At 48.2% G+C, this 18,034-nt stretch overlaps 1 protein-coding gene across 8 annotated transcripts in view; it reads right to left on the reverse strand.

Moving 5' to 3' along the window:
* ATE1 (arginyltransferase 1) overlaps positions 1–15,464 on the reverse strand; it is a 781,290-nt gene extending 765,826 nt beyond the window's left edge. For 3 of the 8 annotated variants that reach the window (XM_069611965.1, XM_069611967.1, XM_069611964.1), the window contains exon 1: positions 14,566–14,720. In XM_069611965.1, coding sequence (XP_069468066.1) covers positions 14,566–14,698 — 133 coding nt within the window. In that variant the 5' untranslated portion in view covers positions 14,699–14,720. Of the gene's footprint in view, positions 1–14,565; positions 14,762–15,341 lie in introns of those variants that run through there. The other 5 variants (XM_069611962.1, XM_069611960.1, XM_069611961.1 and 2 more) reach the window with 4 other exon arrangements.
* Between the last annotated feature and the right edge of the window lie 2,570 nt (positions 15,465–18,034).

Below are 18,034 nucleotides of genomic sequence, written 5' to 3' on the forward strand. Positions count from 1 at the left end.
TTTCTTCCTTTACGTACATTATCCCGTGTACACTGGGCTTTCCCACTAATACATAATAAAGCGTGCATCTCCTGTGGAAGTTAGATCCACAGTGCACTGCGTACTCATTCCTGGTTCCCCACCGGTAGCTCCTACCTACTGTGTAATGAGGGACACCCAGGACCTAGTTTTAGATCCTGCTTATCAAACCTTAAATTCCGAACAATACTATAGTAACGCAGTAAATCCTCCAACTGATGGTACATGTGCTTCAGTCGGTTTTCAGACCAAGCAGAGACACTGAATCTGATCTCCCGGCCACTTTAGGTGAAAACGCTTCTGCAATTCTTAACTTAGCGAATCACTCCAAGCTACTAAAATGACTTTAACCTATTATGGGCATCAAAGGTCAGATTGTGAAATGGACTGCTGCCTTCCTGCAAAACAATCACAAGTGAGATCTAGAAACTTCCCATCCATGACATCCCAAAGAAGCATTGGCAATGTCAACAGTGCAGGCTTTCATGTAGGTATGGCACTGCCGTACTGGTATTAACTGGCCATTGATGGTAGCAGGTGGAAAATGGTGCAAGTACCTGGGCATCTAGTAGCAGTGCCTGGCAAGTGGCTGAAGACCGGCCTGGTTAAGACATTCTCTATTACACCAGTAGTGCCTTCACAGCTCCAAGTAAGTCTCCAAGAAGCCTTCTTTGAAAAAACACTGGCAGGCACTTTGAGGGCAACATTCGATGGCAAGTCTTTATTAAAGGGAGCTCCCATGAGGAGTTGTTTTTTAGGTGGGGGGGGGGCTGGGTGGGAATAGCCATTGGAATTAGCATGGCCATTGACAGTTAATGGGTGGGCAAATAACACATACAAGCTTTGTGTCGTCCCTCATATGCCATTTCTCTCTATCTGTACTGTAATGTAATAGCTTTGGCCTATAGGGCAGAGTTTGGAAATGAGGGCAGTTGGGAGCCATTGAGCTCCTGCTTCTAGCTTATAAGAGCCTGATCAGCTGAAAGCCTTTGAGCTCCTGCTTCTAGCTTATAAGAGCCTGATTAGCTCCTGGTAGCGGTTGGTGTCAAGCTACTTTTGGCTCCCCAGGCCGACTGATTCAGAACAAACACACCTGTATGAATTTAACTCTTTGCATTTTGGGCAATCTCTACATAAACCTAAGGCCACATCTATATGACATTGAAAGCTTAAAGGGGACATTAATGGAAAAAATGATAAGTTTGTATCTTATGTGGAAGTTAGATTTGCGGAATGCTATGTACTAGCTCCTCATTCCCCTGTGGTAGCTTCTGGTCACTGGTTAATACTGGAAAAATCTATGCGTGGATCCCTGCAAGCCAGAGAAGAGCCAACAGCCCCATTCACTTCACTCACTGGGCTGTTGTGGGAAAATGGCTCATCTGCACAGAAGCAGAGCTCAAGACTGGGAAGGGCGTGTCCGGAGAGGAGGAGCGGGGTGGCGTGTATGCGTTCCTATTTTAACCATGCTACCTTTGCTGGGCGGTTATACTGGGTTACATTAGTACTTGTCTGGTTGCTAGCCTATCTCACACTTTTGTATGTGGCTGGGCTATCCTCTGCAATCTTCGCTCTGCCCTGCTTTGAAAATGGTAACCTTTCTTAGGCGGTGTGCAGCAGAAAGGTCATCTGTAAAAGGTTTGAGCTGGTAAAAGCGTACACATTATACCATTTAATGAGAGTGGGGGTTGCAGGGGTGTCCCCCGATCCCCTTAAATGGTGTAATGGGTGCCGGGTGTCCCCTGCAGCCATTGCATATTACATGGTATGCAGCGGCAAAACCACTGCCTTTTTTGTGAAAACTGCAATTCTTTGCTGCGATTTTAACAAATGGAACCTCTTAGGTGTTATATGCTAATCTATACCATGTCATGTTAAAACTCCTGCAACATGTTGTACAAAGTTGGCTCTGTTAGGATCTATGTGTTTTGTTCCCGAATGCAACTTTGTTGGAAATGTGAACTTAAACTTGTGCTTCTGATGTAATCCATTTTAGAGGGGCGTTGCCCCCTATCTCCACACCCTTGATTCGACCCCCCTCCGCCATCTCCACACCCTTGATTCGACTTCCATTCACATTTAATCGAGCATTACACTGTTTTTCCCTCTTAATTCTCCCTTGCCAGTTGTGAGGTTGAAACCAAATTCATGTTTTGGTTTTAAGGGAGTCTTGCTCTTTTTTTAATTTATTCACCACTTTCATTTTGTTTTTTGAGACATAATGCGGGTTTTTGTTATACAAGTTTGGTTGCGTCATACTTTGTCCTGTTAAATGATGTTATGTTACTGTGATTTATGCCACGCATGTCTGCCATTTGCATGTTCTCATGGAGCTATAGTGGATCTGAAAGAGAGGAGTGTGTGTGTGCATTAGGTTACCAGGGAGAGAGCGCAAAGTTCTGCTGCTGTGTTAATGCATGCAGTCTGCACGTACCCAGACTGTGTGTACAGGGACCGTCTCTAGAAGGCCCGTGCCAGGGGCATAGGGGCAAGTGTGTGCTGGGGCAGTGGTATTTGAAATACTTGCAGATGTTTAGGGTTCGGTTGTCGGATCTCTGTCTGGAGGGGTTTTAAATTACAATGTGTAGGTGGCATGGTCTGTCTGCGTTTAGTTTTGCTTGGGTGTGAGGAAGAGTGGGTTTGTGTTTTCGTCTTGCCATGTTTACGATTAATGTCATGTTGTTCTGTACAAGGTCAACAAGCGCTTTGAAAGAGCACAAAGGTGGATCGGATGTCACAAAAAACAGGAAAAAGGCTGTAAAGTCCAACACAGACCTGTACATGTAAAGTGGGAAGCAGCACCGCTGTTGAAACCAAGAACCCATGATGCGCTCCTGAAGAGGACAGTGTTACTGCAGCCCAGACACGTCCGAAGGGTATACACTAGGCTGGATTCTGTGGATTTACTCTCCCAGAAGAGCCCAGCCACAACCCAAGAGGACTCCAGCCTCCCATACCACTATAAATATCTCCATTAAGTTCTTAGCTGGCCTCAAGCGCAACAGAAAGCCTGATCCAGAGCTTTTCTCCTAGAGAAGCCACATTTCAAACTCAGACATTTGAAAGTGCCAGTAGTTCCTCCCAACTTTCCCGTATTTATAACCTAGCTGTTCGGGGTGGAGAGAAATAATTAGAAGGGCTTTGTGCACGGTTTCAAGAATTCCCGTTCTCGGATAACATCCTAGCACCGTGGACGGCTTAAAAGCCTGACCGCCACTCGCTGAGCCAAAGAAGTACTTGCACCATCTCTTCCTACCTGACCACTTTATCGACATTCACCTGACCACTTTATCGACATTCACCTGACCGGACCACTTTATCGACATTCACAATAGCCTCACTTCATTCTGGACTTTGCCACACCTGGCCAATAGGCTCAGCATTCTAAGAATTATAATTCTGGAGTTTGTTTTGTGGGAGAAATTAAACCTATTCCTGCGCAACGAAGGTGGACGAGCTTCAAGGAGGCATTTGAGCACCTACGTTATGCAGCCATACAGCACAATTTATATATTCAATATTAAATACGTCATTTGCGAACAATACATCTTATTGTGATTTATTTACGGTCCTTGGCTATCCAAAACCTTGGCGTGGTGTGGCCTCCAAGGGCCAGATATCAACGCATTGTTGTTATAACACTATGGTCTTTTCCCTCGTCCTTCGCCAATCAAACCTCAGCTCTTTCTTTATCCGGAAAACGCCATCGTCTGTGACAGACCACGCCCTCCCTTCCCCCTCCCCAAGTCTCCATGGGAGGCCAGGAACCGAACTCTGTGGCAGTGGGTGCCTTACAAATCAAAGAAAATGCATTTGTTCCAGTGAGGCAGAGGAGCCCCTTCTGCCGGATTTCAAAATGGTGGAAAGCCCATTTAGGATCCCGACAGTGTTCTTATTTTGACACATTCCATTTTGTCATTTTATGTTTCATCCCTTCAAGGGCTTTTCAGGTTTCAGCTTGACCATTTCATACAATTACATTAATTATCTACCACTATAAGACGACATTCATTAGAACTGCAGGACAGCCTATGAAACTACAGTTCATACTTGAGGTTATTCGAACAGCTCCGCCCACATCGCATTAGTTGGTTGGCACCAATGATGCGGACAGCAATCCGAGGCCAGAGTCTGTGAGGCATCATGTGGTTTGGACACTGTTTGTGGAACGTTACTCGTACTTGTGGAAAGTGGGTGGGTAACTGGGGATCATGGGGATGGGGACAGGAATCGTCTGGAATGTTCTGAGCCAGGTAATTAGTACGGCCACAGCTACCAAGTCAAAGGACAGACTAGGATAGTGAAAAGTCTTAGCAAAAACTGGGCTCCTGAAGCAGAGCTAGGTGCCTTCCCAGAGATCAAGGGCCTCCTTTGTGTGCACTTTGGTCTCTTTCTCATCGAAGGGTTGGAAGCCATTTAAAATCAGGATTGGGGGGGGGGTCGAAATAGGTTTCTGGTAGAAGGGGACATGTTGTAAGGTTATTAATGCGTGGAAATGCAATAAACTGTCTCTGTCCTTCAATACTTCTCAAATTATATTGTGTGAGCGTCCTTACACCGATACCTTGGCATCACAACCACGACCGGAGCTCGCACTAAGAGGGCACCACCAACTTGCAGAGCGCTTTCCCCGAACCTCAGCTGCCCTAACATTGAAATGTAAGGAATACCTTTTAAAACACCAGCGTTGTGGTGGAGAGAGGGGAACGACCATAAGTGGGGTTTCTCAGACAGTGTTTAACTGAACTAGCAAGGCCAGTTAATTAAGGGGACTGGAAAGGGCTCAGTCAAATGGTATGAGGGTCTTATCTAAATTTATAACAGTGTTTCTGCAAAGTAAAGGGCAGTGTCTGGTCACAATCAATAAATGCACACGTGCCCGGTATGATATGATTGAATAACCCACAACAACCTTAGATGGTTAATTGGTCGCACGAGTGGGCCTTTATTCCCTCTGCACCTGCAGACCTTTCTATAGGTCAGAGGTCAGCAATCTTTCTCACTGCAGAAGTTTTGGACTGCAAATCCCCACCCACTAGCCCGATCCAGCATATTTAATGGTGTGGGATAACGGGAGTCGAAGTCCAAAACTTCTGGAGAACCACAGGTTACAGGCCCCCGATATAGGTGAATGTTTTATCCTACCTTCTTTTTCCATCGTGGAAAAATTGAGTTATTTATTTATTTCAATTCTTATAAAGTGCCACATGCCCATGGGCCTCAGGGCGCACAAACAGAACAAGACAAAAAAGCATTAAGACGAGTCGTTCCAGAGGTCATCGGAAGCAGAAAAGGACGAGCATTAGTCGGGGCTTAGCTTGAAACGGTGTGTTTTAATGGCTTTTTTGAAAGAAGTGAGGTTATTAAGAAGACGTATGGGAGCAGGAAGAGAATTCCAGAGAAGGGGTGCCTGAACGTCAAAACGGACCAATTTGAATCTTGGTTGGACAAATGTGGGTGCCAAGGGTGACCGAAGATTTCTGGTACGGGATGTTAAGCTTGGCACGATCAGATATGTATACTGGACATGACTGGGACAGGCATTTGTAGGCCAGTGTCAGGATTCTATGTGAAATCCTTTGTTTAATGGGAAGCCTATGTAGGGCTTTCCTTGACAGGGAAACGTGTGTGCGACGAGAGCGTTATTCTGAGTAACTTGCAAAGCTCAAATGTTAAGAGCAGTAGTACCAACCAACAGGCTGTTACAATCGAGTCTGGAATTGATCAAAGCAGTAGAAAGCAGAGCACAATTTTCGGTGGTGATGAAGGACATATGTAGAGTATGCGTTTATGTTACTCACTGCTCTGGTTGGACCTCAGGGAAGCGGTTCTTTGGTAGATCCGACAGAAAGGATAGAGCAGCAGACCTTAATAACTCCACTCGTAAGCCATGTTTCGTCCAGAACCTTGGCTTCCTCAACTTGAGGGAACTCTTTTTTATGATATGCCCCTCTGCTAGTAGGTGTCAAAAGACAGGAGGAAAAGAGATGGGAACACGCGCAGCGCCAAACCAGGCTGTAAAAGAAATAGCAACAGTTTAAAGCAATTGCGTGCAAAGAATAAGCACAGCGTGTCCCAGAATCTCCCAAGTATTACCTTAATTGTGATGAGAGTAGCCTACGGATGGATGACCTAGGAAAAACCAAGGGTATATTGTAATCCCCTAGTTAAAAGTGCTACATCAGAATCAAGGTAATGAAAAAGGAAGAAGGAAGTCTTACCACAGTTGGGGCTGGAGCAGAGTACTGAGGAAGGACGAGGATTATGAACACAACGACATGGAGAAAATAAACAGGAAGTTAGTAGAGGCAACTACCACGAGCAGCAAGAGGGTCGCACTAGTGTTGGGTTGGTGCACATTGTCTGCAGAGCATTTGTCCATGCACGTGAGAGGATCCAGGTATGGTTTATTATGAATGTCACTATTTCTTTTGCAGCCCAAATAGTCAAAATGAGAATACGATACTGGTTGGCAGCGAACAAGAAATCAGGAGGACCTGAGGCACTGACGTATAAACCCAGTAGTGTGTGGCGCAGGAGACAGTGCTTAAGCCTCCCTCAAGGAAGTTATAAGATAACGTGTTCCAGTATTGGCTCGGGTGAAATGATAAATGTTCATTCAGAACGCTCACCTTGTAGTACCCATACCGTGTAGCAGGAAGAGCCAGGTGAGTAGAGAACGCTGGGCGGAATGGAGTCCGTGCTGATGTTGGGGTCTGCAGTATTTGAATAGAAAAAAGTAGCCATAAGGCAAGGCAGTCCAGGAACGTAGTCCATGTCAGCAATAGGAGGAGTAGGCAGCAGGAATCCGTGGAAACAGTCTGAGTTCAGATATGAGGAGTAGCTCCTTGCCGTAAACGAAAGGAAAAGACGCTACAATTAGAAGCAGCGTTCTGCTTCAGGGTACAGCCTTTATGTGCTGTCTAGGAGGCAGAGCCTATGGGCCACCTCGTGGGCAAAGTCACATGAGGGGTCCTGTGACGCTGCATACGCGCTCACAGCAAGAAAGCTGTGGTTGATGTACGTCGCCAAAGCAACCATCAACGCTGCCACAGAGGCACAGCCAATCTGCGTATAAACAAAGGCCTACGCCAAGTAGATTGAGGGACCCGTTGCTCCAGGAGTGTAACAGTTTAGTTATAAGACCGCATGTAGAGCTGATATATGACACATGAGGCTTCATGGAAACTTCTTCATCCAGGACTACTCCCAAGGTTTTAACCTTCCTGGAGACCAGAATAGCGTGACCCGCAGTTTGAAAGCTGGAATATTCAGGCATAAGCTTGCCCAGACCAACTTTGGTGGCAACTATCATACATTCGGTCTTTTTGCAAATGAGAGGCAGGGAACTATAAGCCATCCAGTTTTGTTCCACACTCCTATTCTTGTAGGAGTACGGATGTGTAGGGAACGGGTAAGAACAAGTTTGTTCTTACCCGTTGTATCGGGCGGCGAGTGCCAGGTTAGCAGCAGGCCGAATCACAATAATGGGAACGGGTCAATGGGAACAATCCAAGGAGGTGCCAATACACCCAAAGGGCACTCCGGCACATTATATGTATACCAAATATAATAGCACAACATGAAAATATCTACAAGAGTGGCATGCTTGAACGTGGACAAATCGGCATGGCCAATTCCTGCTAAAAGGTACCTTTCATTTCAATCAATTTCTAAAGCTTAACCATGTATTAGAATCTAAAAGAGAAAAAGTTAGTCTAAAACACTGGAAGGCATCAGAGAGACAAAACATCTAAATTGAAGGTACTGACTAATTCTAATGAGAAAGTGAGAGGTCATATTAAACATCTGGCCGAAAGAAACGTACAAACTGATAAGGGATAACCAGGATGAGGAAAAAAGAGAGGATATAACAAGGTTTTTCACTAGTGTCCGGTCCAACCATCGATTATATTATAACCCGCCGTCAACTGCCGCAGCATCCAGTCAGATGGTTCAAACTTCAGTCTTGCAGGACCAACAAGCCTCTGATACCAAACAACCAGCCATCTATCATTGCCGGTTTCACCCTTATCCACCTCCAGACTGCCAATGTTTTACAAATCAATCCTCGATGGTGGCTCAGTCAGCTTGTTCCTTAGCTTAAGCATCTGGGGAATTGGCCACCCACAGATGTTCCCAAATTCCTTTTTCTTCCCCCCCTTCCCAAAATGTGCTACAATGGCGAGTGTCAACTACGGGACAGATGCCTCTCCAGCCCAAATCCCTTTGAGATACATATCAGGATTTACCAACGATGTTGAAAAACATCTGCCCACTGTATAATTTCCCTGTCACCAGGGAATCTCAGGGATCTGGTTAAAGCATTCCCGGACAAAGGAGAAGAACCACAGAGATTTTCAGAGGAATGGGAGATGTGTGTACAATGTTATTATTCTACCTGGGCGGATCAGCTGCTATGGGGAATCATGCCTGCAGAGGTCAGGCAGAGGCTCATTCAGCAAGGAGTTAGGCTCTTTGCTAAGCGGGGATAGAAACAGAAGCGATTAAAGCTAGCACAAGATGTTTGAATGCGGTCACAGAGGTGTATCCCGATATACAGATTGGGCTACGATACACAACTGTAAGCAGAACAAACAGGACTTTCTGGACAGGCTTGCCATAATCTTCACACAACATTCAGGTATGATAAAATCAACCGAAAATGAAGAGGAAGGAGTGGTGAGTACCACAGCAGCTCAAGACGATACAAGCCTCCATAACAATTGGCCACCGTGGCAATCATTTAGTTGCCTGTCAGAAACAAAATAGCTTCACAGCTAAAAACTTCAGGGCCAACCATCCCAGGGAGGGTGGGGTGAGAAGCAGACATATAGGGAGAATAGTATGGGCAGGGGCAGAGGAAGAGGTAGATTGCAATATCCCTAGAGAAATGGGTTTGTGAGTCGCACAGCTTGAAATGATTGCAAAAAGGAAGGTCAATCGAAGAGTGAATGCCCCAATAGCTCCCAAAGGTATTTCAAGCCCCACTCCTAGATCTGGCCAGTTACCAAACCTGGACGCACTGAGGTTTACACCAAGAAGAGTAACACCTAGTGCTCCCAATGAAGAACAGCGATGAGACATCCGGCGATCATGAATCAGTCGACACTTGTAGATCAAGACGAGCCCCATGTACTGTGTACAGTAAAAAGGACAGACACACATACTACGTAGACACAGGAGGTAGCAAATTAGCCATATGGCTAGACTGTTCCCAAGACATCCCTCTCTCATCCACTACAATCAATGCAGTAGGCATTTCCAATAAACCTATACCGCATGGCAGTACTGAGCTTCCATCGACCACTTTAGGACCCATCACGGGCAAACATGCCTTCCTATTAAATCCTTAAATCCCACTTAATTGATTAAGTCAATACCTTCTTTACAAACTAATCTACACTATTTATTTTACCACAGAGGTAATATTTCTAGACATCGCTGATCAGAATACTGATGCTGTGCTGGACACAGAACAAGAAATCTCTTCTACAGTCCTAGCGCAGAGAGATGACCATTGGTCCCCAGAGCTTTTCCAGCTGATAGTCAAGGTCCCCCAATTGCATATGGTGAGCACGGGACAATTAAGTAGGGAGAATCTCTAGTGCAGAACCCATTCAAATAGGAATCGATAAGTCTAAACATTTAAAAAGAATTCCTTAATACTAGTCATTGTCCGAAGCGGGGGAAGGAATAGCTGCTGTTAAAGTCACTTTTTAACAACTAATTATAATCCCAGATACATTATGATCCCAACAAGTGGTCCATATATCATCCCAATACTTCAGTTAAAAGGATACAGGAAAGGACACCTATCAATGTGTTCAAGACTTCTGTACTGTTAGATTGCCGCCTTTCCCAGTGTTCCATGTCCAGCCACCATAGTGTTCTGCATTCCAACAACACACTTTACTGCTATACATCTCAGTTGAGATTTCTTTTCTATACCAATATACCCAGATAGATGTTTTTGCTTGTTCTTATAGTGGAATCCAGTATACCAGGAATCCCCTTCCACAGGGATTTACTTAATTACCGACCTTGCTTTTCCAACAACTCAGAAGGTACCTTGATGATGTGCACTTTCCATGACAGTCTGTGTTGGGGCAATATTTAGATGCCTTTCTCGTAGCTTCACACATGGCGCTTGCAAAAAAGACACTCTGTTTCATTGACTGATGTTGTCAGACATAGGAGACTGACACCAGGACATGATTCAACCAACACTTAATGGTAAATGTAAAACCTTCTCTAGTCCCTATTATTAGGGTGGATCCCCTATGCTACAAAACAATGCATGGGTGCTTGTCAGGAGGTCCAAAAACAAATGTGGTTCTCTGTAGAAAACCTGGGCTTCTAATTAAACCAATTAAAGTAGAGAGAAAGAGTAGAAAAGGCAATAAGATGAGTTACTACACCCAGGGAACTTAGAGGAGGCTGGTTTCTGACTATCCAATGGTGTATAAAGTCTCTGAAAGTTTGTAGGTGTGGTTTCTTCCAGAACAGAACGTTACTGCAGATTTCTTCGAATACCATTTCACCTAATGAGAGGTTACTGAATTTATTTAACCGAAAATGGTATATATGTATTGCATATTAGGTGCGGTAAGGGTATGGAGAGATGAGGGGGGGCGGAGGGTTCGCATTATTTATAAAAGTACATTTCGTTTTTCTGTGAAATGGGTTCGGTGAAATCTTTCAGAAGAAATCACATACATCCCAAAAGAAAGTCTCAAAGTTCAAAAGAAAAGGAAACGGTTTATTAAATGAAAAATGTCACAAATAAGGTCTCTGCTCAGTACCAAAGTCTCATACCATCTCCAGGGATAGCGTAACTTGACTGGGGTTGCTCAGTAAGTCAAACTGTTTATGTACGGTACACCATATATGTAAAGAATGCACCTGGCCCATGACAACTTGTGGTACGGCTGTAACCTACTACGAACAGCACACGAACATGTAACCATATTCTTAAATTAAGCGCCCAGATGCCTCAGGGCTTGAGGCTTCCTAGACTCTCTGGTTCTCCAGCCCGGTTCATGCTTTCTCTCATTTCAGCCAATCCTGGGCAGTAGGCTTCTTTGTTGGTCCTTCTCGGACTACGGGCCTCTTTAACCCTGGCAGTTTCTCAGCTTGTCCCTACCAGCTCTCTAGCTCCTTATGGTTTCTTGGTTCGCCCCTCACGGGCTACAGGCACCGTTCGCCTCTGCATTTGGTCCCTTGCCAGCTTCATTTCTTGTAAGCTTCTCTCGTCACTGCAGTTCTTTGTTGGCCCCTTATGGGATAAGGGCGTATTGTGCGCCTCTGGTTCGACAGCAATCCCTTGCGAGGGGAAAGCAGTGACGTCTGTTTCCAGATGCTGATTTCCTTCTCCTTCAGTGGGTGGTGGTGCTCTCCGTCTCAGCAGCCTGTAGTGCTTAGAAACTCCACCTTCATTGGAGCTCCAGCCTGCACCTCCCACCTTGGCGTGAATCTTGCGCAACAGCAATGCTTTTCTGGCCGGGCCAAAGGAGGGAGCCTGAGCCCGAGCACCCCAACCATTGCCAGCATGCATGCGGGCCAGCATCCTCCCAGCCCTGCCTTACCTGGAAAAACGCTGATGGCGGGCCCTACCACTATCAGGAGACCTGACAACGGGATTACAAACCCTTTTAAGCCACCCCATAGTCCTCCCCGTCACACACCCCAGAAGCCAGGTAAGTAATTGGTAAGGGTAAATTGGCCAATCCTGGGAGGATGTGAGCTATTTAAAGGGTTGTGTGTGAACAGTTTGGGGTGGCTTGTAGTTGGATGAGGACAGGAGGTGAATGAGGAATGCGGAGTGAACAGGAGAGGAGAGCGTGGAGATACTGGGGCGAGAGGTCTGTGAAGTGTTGGTGCATGGGTGAGAGTGTAGCATGTGAAGGGGTGGCCCGCCACAGAGAAACACACCGACTCTGATGGCAAGTCCAAGGGTGTTTAATTTAAATTTACAGACTGGCTTGATGTTCAAGAAGAACATTTTCTATGGTTCTCAGGGCTTGGGTTTTTTGGCACCAGGGCCGTTCCTCTCTCACTCAACTTTCCCCAGGCTTTCCTTTTCCCTAACCCAGTCGTCCTCATCAGGGATGTTAGCGTTTGCAAAGGAATTACCTAGCTGTCCGTTATATGATATGATGGGTTATTTATAACGCGCTTAATACCCAGAGGTTTCTAAGCACGGCCCAGGGGATCGAACCTGTGTTGCTCCGTGTCGTCTTGCTTCCAAGGCGAGCACATTGCCCCCGAGCTATCCTCCCAAGACTGTTCTCTTTCTAAGACTGGTGGCGAATCCCCTAATGCAAAGACAGACTCCCTAGGGATCTTCTAACTGTCAGTCGCCTGTCACTGTGCACTGCTTACGTTCATCTCTATTAAAAATGTGATCCTTTAAATAAAAAAAAAAATACTAACAGAGCTCCTATGCTGTTCCCATTGTTGTTATTAGGGTATTTAATGTGCATGGACCTAGCTCCCAGTAGCAATGAAACACTGTGATCAAAGGTGGAAAAACAAGATTAGGGAGCACAGGGACAAGACAGTGTGGATCTAACAACAGGGGGAGGGAGGACAATTGTCTGCAATACATCTACAAGAAACCAGGGGAGGAAACAGATCACCCAGGCTCAGGTATGGTGGGGGGTATGTACTATCTGTTAGGGAGAAGCCATTCCTTGAATAGGAGGGTCTGGAGCTCCTTCTTGAACTGTAGAAGCGAGGGGGCGAGTCGGATGTTGATAGGGAGGAGGTTCCAAAGTCTTGTGCCATAGACCAAGAATTCTGTTTTTTTCCCCTTTCTGCACTTGAAGAGTTCCCATATCTACTAAATAGTTAAATTTGCTGTTTGTGTATTTTGATGCTAAACAAAGTTATAAAATTTAAAAAAAAACAAAAGTGATAACTTAATCCTTTCAAATACACCAGCAAATCGAGCACTTCAGAAACATGTTTGCACGTTTGAATGACGGCTTGTAAACACAGCTGTTGATCCGTTGCCCAATAAAGTATGCACCAAGCATTCGTGCACAGTGCTTTGAATCCCGCATAAATTGCTGTGTAAAAAAATGTTATGTTTTAATACAGTTTATAATGCTAAAAGGGTGCTGCCCCCCTATTGTACTCATTGGTAGCTCAGCCATGCCCCCTGAGGTTCCTCATATCATTCACTGTGTATGGAGTGCGATGATCACTGCATGGCACCGTTACGAGGGCGGCAGCGCTAGAGGGGCAGATGGATGAATGCTAAAGTGCAGGGCGGGCTGTGTCAGTGGTAGCCTCTGCAGGGGTGGGCTTCTCACCCCCTGCTGGTGGGCAGGCACCGAGTTCATAAACTTGTGTATGGGAGGGAGGGGTGTGCTTGGGTGGAGCTGTCAGTGGTAGGGAGGGGTGTGCTTGGATGGAGCTGTCAGTGGGAGCCTCTGCAGGGGTGGGCTTCTCACCCCCTGCTGGTGGGCAGGCACCGAGTTCAGAAACTTGTGTATGGGAGGGAGGGGTGTGTGTTTGGGTGGAGCTGTCAGTGGGAGCCTCTGCAGGGGTGGGCTTCTCACCCCCTGCTGGTGGGCAGGCACCGAGTTCATAAACTTGTGTATGGGAGGGGGGGGGTGTGCTTGGGTGGAGCTGTCAGTGGTAGGGAGGGGAGAGCTTGGGTGGAGCCGTCTGTGGTAGCCTCTGCAGGGGCGGGCTTCTCACCCCCTGTCCCTGCTGGCGGGCAGGCACCGAGTTCAGAAACTTGTGTATGGGAGGGAGGGGTGTGTGTTTGGGTGGAGCTGTCAGTGGTAAGGAGGGGTGTGCTTGGGTGGAGCTGTCAGTGGTAGCCTCTGCAGGGCTGGGCTTCTCACCCCCTGCTGGTGGGCAGGCACCGAGTTCATAAACTTGTGTATGGGAGGGAGGGGTGTGCTTGGGTGGAGCTGTCAGTGGTAGGGAGGGGAGAGCTTGGGTGGAGCTGTCAGTGGTAGGGAGGGGTGTGTTTGGGTGGAGCTGTCAGTGGGAGCCTCTGCAGGGGTGGGCTTCTCACCCCCTGCTGGTGGGCAGGCACCGAGTTCAGAAACTTGTGTATGAGAGGGAGGGGTGTGTGTTTGGGTGGAGCTGTCAGTGGGAGCCTCTGCAGGGGTGGGCTTCTCACCCCCTGCTGGTGGGCAGGCACCGAGTTCATAAACTTGTGTATGGGAGGGGGGGGGGGTGTGCTTGGGTGGAGCTGTCAGTGGTGGGAGGGGAGTGCTTGGGTGGAGCTGTCAGTGGTAGCCTCTGCAGGGCTGGGCTTCTCACCCCCTGCTGGTGGGCAGGCACCGAGTTCATAAACTTGTGTATGGGGGGGGTGTGCTTGGGTGGAGCTGTCAGTGGTAGGGAGGGGAGTGCTTGGGTGGAGCTGTCAGTGGTAGGGAGGGGAGTGCTTGGGTGGAGCTGTCAGTGGTAGGGAGGGGTGTGCTTGGGTGGAGCTGTCAGTGTGGTGCCAACGCCCCTTTACTTTCTGCTCTGCCCCTGTAGTTTGAAAGCCCCAGTCCCCTCCACCCTGGAACTGTCAGTTACCGTGGGACAGGTTCCCGGTCTCGCTGCGGCAGTACCCGCACCGGTAGCCATCCTCCCCACCGAAGTACTCCAGGATGCTAGGGCCCGAGCCCCCTGCTCCAGCCATGACAGCCGGGTAGTGTCTAGGTCCCATTAGAGGAACGGACCTCACGGCGCGCTGGCGTCACTTGTAACGTACGCCTCCTCCATTGAGGGCAAGGATTGCAAGGGCGCCGCCGTTACTAGGCTACGGCGCCAGCCTGCTCGCGCAGAAGCCGCGCATGCGCACTGGGGGGGGTTTACCGCATGTTCTGATCAGGGTGAGGGCGGCGCTATCACAAGGCTACAGCGCATGCGTACTGAGGGGGGGTCTACCGACGTTACTGGGCTACGGCCCCTGCCTGCTCGTGCAGAAGCCGCGCATGCGCGCTAGTGGGGGTCACCACAGGCTCTGGTTAGGGCGAGGAGGGCACCGCTATCACAAGGCTACAGCGCATGCGTACTGAGGGGGGGGGGTCTACCGCCGTTACTAGGCTACGGCGCCTGCCTGCTCGTGCAGTAGCCGCGCATGCGCTCTAGCGGGGTCTCTCGCTATTACTAGGCTACGGCGCCCGCCAGCTCGTGGTGCAGCCGCGCATGCGCACTGGCGGAGGTTTCTGCAGGCTCTGGTCCTGGCGAGGAGGGCGGCGGGTAAAGCCAAGGAGAGCGCGGTGCTTTGCGCGCGGCCTAGCGCTAGACCGTCGCCCTGCTGTGCCCCGAGGCGCTGACTGAAGGCCCGGGAGGTGTCCCATGCTCACCGTGCGCCGCCTTCCCCTCGGAGGAGCCGCAGTAGCCGCACTGCCGGCCCTCTCGCAGGCCCCGGTACTCCGCCACGGAGGCCATGTCTAGCGCGCCCCTCTGCAGAAGGGCGGTCCCTCCTTTCACTGGGGAGGAGAGGGTGGGGCACAGGGCGCCACGGCTGTTGGGCATTAAAGTTGTGAAATGACGGCCGGTGCGAGGCTGTGTGTTTGTGTGTGATGCGTTTTTATGCCTTTTTACCTGCAAAACGGTGTACTTCATATGGCATGAACAGGTAAGTAGACCAAAAATAGACCACACGTTCCGCATCAAGCAAAATAAAGAAGCCAATATGTGTGGCTTTTAAAATGTGAAGCAGCCGTTTATTTCGGTTTGGACTCCTATAAATATACTCTCCCTTTCAACCCCAGTCCTACTGGCTTTGTGGTGCTTGTTAATTTTTCTTTTTCCATTCCTATCTCTTCACAGGTTTCAGCACAGATGGGCTTACAAGCAAGCCCTCGTTAGCAAATGTAAGCAATGAAAAATGCAGGCTTCTTCAAAATGATTTGGGTGGCGGCTATGCAGTGCTTGGTGAAAAAGGGAGAGGGCAGTGCTGGTCATTGGGCCGGCTCTCGTGGGATCCGAGATCCGGCACAAGATGTGTAGCTGGATCTCTAGATCTGGCCAGAGTCGGACCCCCTCAGACCACTGCTCTGCGCAGGGTATAAGGGGAAAATAAAGCTTCTGCGAGCAAACTAACTTCCTCTGGTGACCCCATGCAAGAGGTCACTTCCTCTGGTGACCCCAAGCAAGAGGTCAGAAGAGGAAGTAACAGTCCTCAGCCACAACCCGGTTTATTTATTTACTGCAATGTTTGTCCGATACATGGACGCAGATTATTTCTTTATTTGGGCAATGTTTGTCGGATACATGTATCCGACAAAAATTGCATAAATAAATATACAGGTATCCGACAAACATTGCATAAATAAATACCACCATTAACATCAAACATGATGCAGCCACCCAACTGCTTTCAGAGGGGAGCTGTGCCCGGTGTGGTTCAAGTAAAATAAAACGTTGCTAATGGTGAACAGAAATCACCATGTTTGACTAGTACCCAAGGGGGAGTTTTTTTAATAAAATGGGATGCAAAAGAATGTTTACTCAGTAACACTGGTCAGAACTATTATCCACGTAGGGAAGTAACTCATCACCAGTGTGTGGTAGAGGTTTGAAGCGGAATTGATATATAGTTTGGAAAAGAAGCAGCATAAAAGAAATAGTGCTGTTTGAAACTGTTATTCTGGACATTTCCTTTGATTGGAGGTCAACTGCCAGCTCCGCCCCCTTAGCCCTGCCTCCTCAGGCACCGCCCCCAAACTCCACCCCACCCCATCTCTTGTGGGATCCCCCACCAATTTTTTTCCATTTCCACCAATGGGAGAGTGACACTGCTCACTTCTCTGCCACTGAACTACTTGCTTCATCAGGAAGTCTCTAATGGTTATTCACGGACCCTAAGTCACCCATAATGTAAAGGTGCAGAATGCCATTGTATTGTGCAAGTGGCATAGAGGTGTGCGGCAGATGTTCTGATAATTCTGCATATTTGATGGTTATGATGTAAACCCACGTCACGTGAAACGGGAGAGAGCCAGATGGCACAGAGAGCAGGGTGGGCAGAAAGGGAAGGGCTGTTCGAGAAAGGTGTTTAAAGAATAAAGACGTGTTTAAGCATCCGGCCGTGTCTGCGCCTGTTGGGGATCCCTTGTATTAAAGCAGGAAAAGCACGCTCAGTGCTGCTTTCCCATTCTGGAGACAGTAAACTGGCAACGAAGAGCGGCTAACCCGCTCCTTCAATGTGGATATTTGCGATCTTCGCCCAACATGGTCTTAGGCAAGGGACCCGACATGTGAAAGGGGAGCGGCAGTAAGGAGCTGTGCATGCACTTTTCAGTGCAGTGGGACACGTGAACCTCCGGCCCGGAGTATGCCCATTACAGTGCCGGAAAAGCCTGAAGGAGCCTTGTAGCTGCAGGGGCCAAGTAGAGGAAGGAGAGCGGAGCAGGACTGCTCTGCCCAGAGGCGCTGCTTCTGCACCACCCAGGGCAGCATGAGACTGTTTCTTTTTTTTTTTTTACTCTGCTGACATCGTGATACTGAGGGAGAACAGTGAAGAGCCCAATCGCCACGGATTGTCGTGGGCAACAGGTGACTGGCTGGCTATGCAGGCATACTTTCAGTGGAGAGAGAGGTTGGTGTACAACCCAGGCACCACAACTTGACCTGGATAGAAGTGGGGAGAAAGCTGGAGTGCACCTGGAGGTCAGAGGGACCACCTTCCACAGACAGTATGAGGGGTCACGGAGGGCCGCATGCATCGCTCACAACCACATTTGAGGGTCGCTTACTACACCCATAGCTCCATCACCATATAGTATGCAGAGAACCTCCCTGCATACTATATGGTGATATATACTCCCGCCCTTCACACGACAAGGAGGCCAATCCCAGTGGCTGCAGGAGAATCTGACCATGCAACTACCCAGCCACTTAGATATTTTGCAGACCAGCAATTTCTGGACTAGGCGGGCCAAGGACTTTGACCTCTACATCAGAACCATAGGTGACAAGGGAAACTACCTGCTCTCGCTAGCCATAGGGCCAAACGTACAGCACATATGGATGATTTCCCAGCTGATGCCAT

This window comes from Ambystoma mexicanum, chromosome 8 (genome assembly GCF_040938575.1).
Source record: "Ambystoma mexicanum isolate Mex_15411 chromosome 8, UKY_AmexF1_1, whole genome shotgun sequence".
NCBI classification, from domain to species: domain Eukaryota; kingdom Metazoa; phylum Chordata; class Amphibia; order Caudata; family Ambystomatidae; genus Ambystoma; species Ambystoma mexicanum.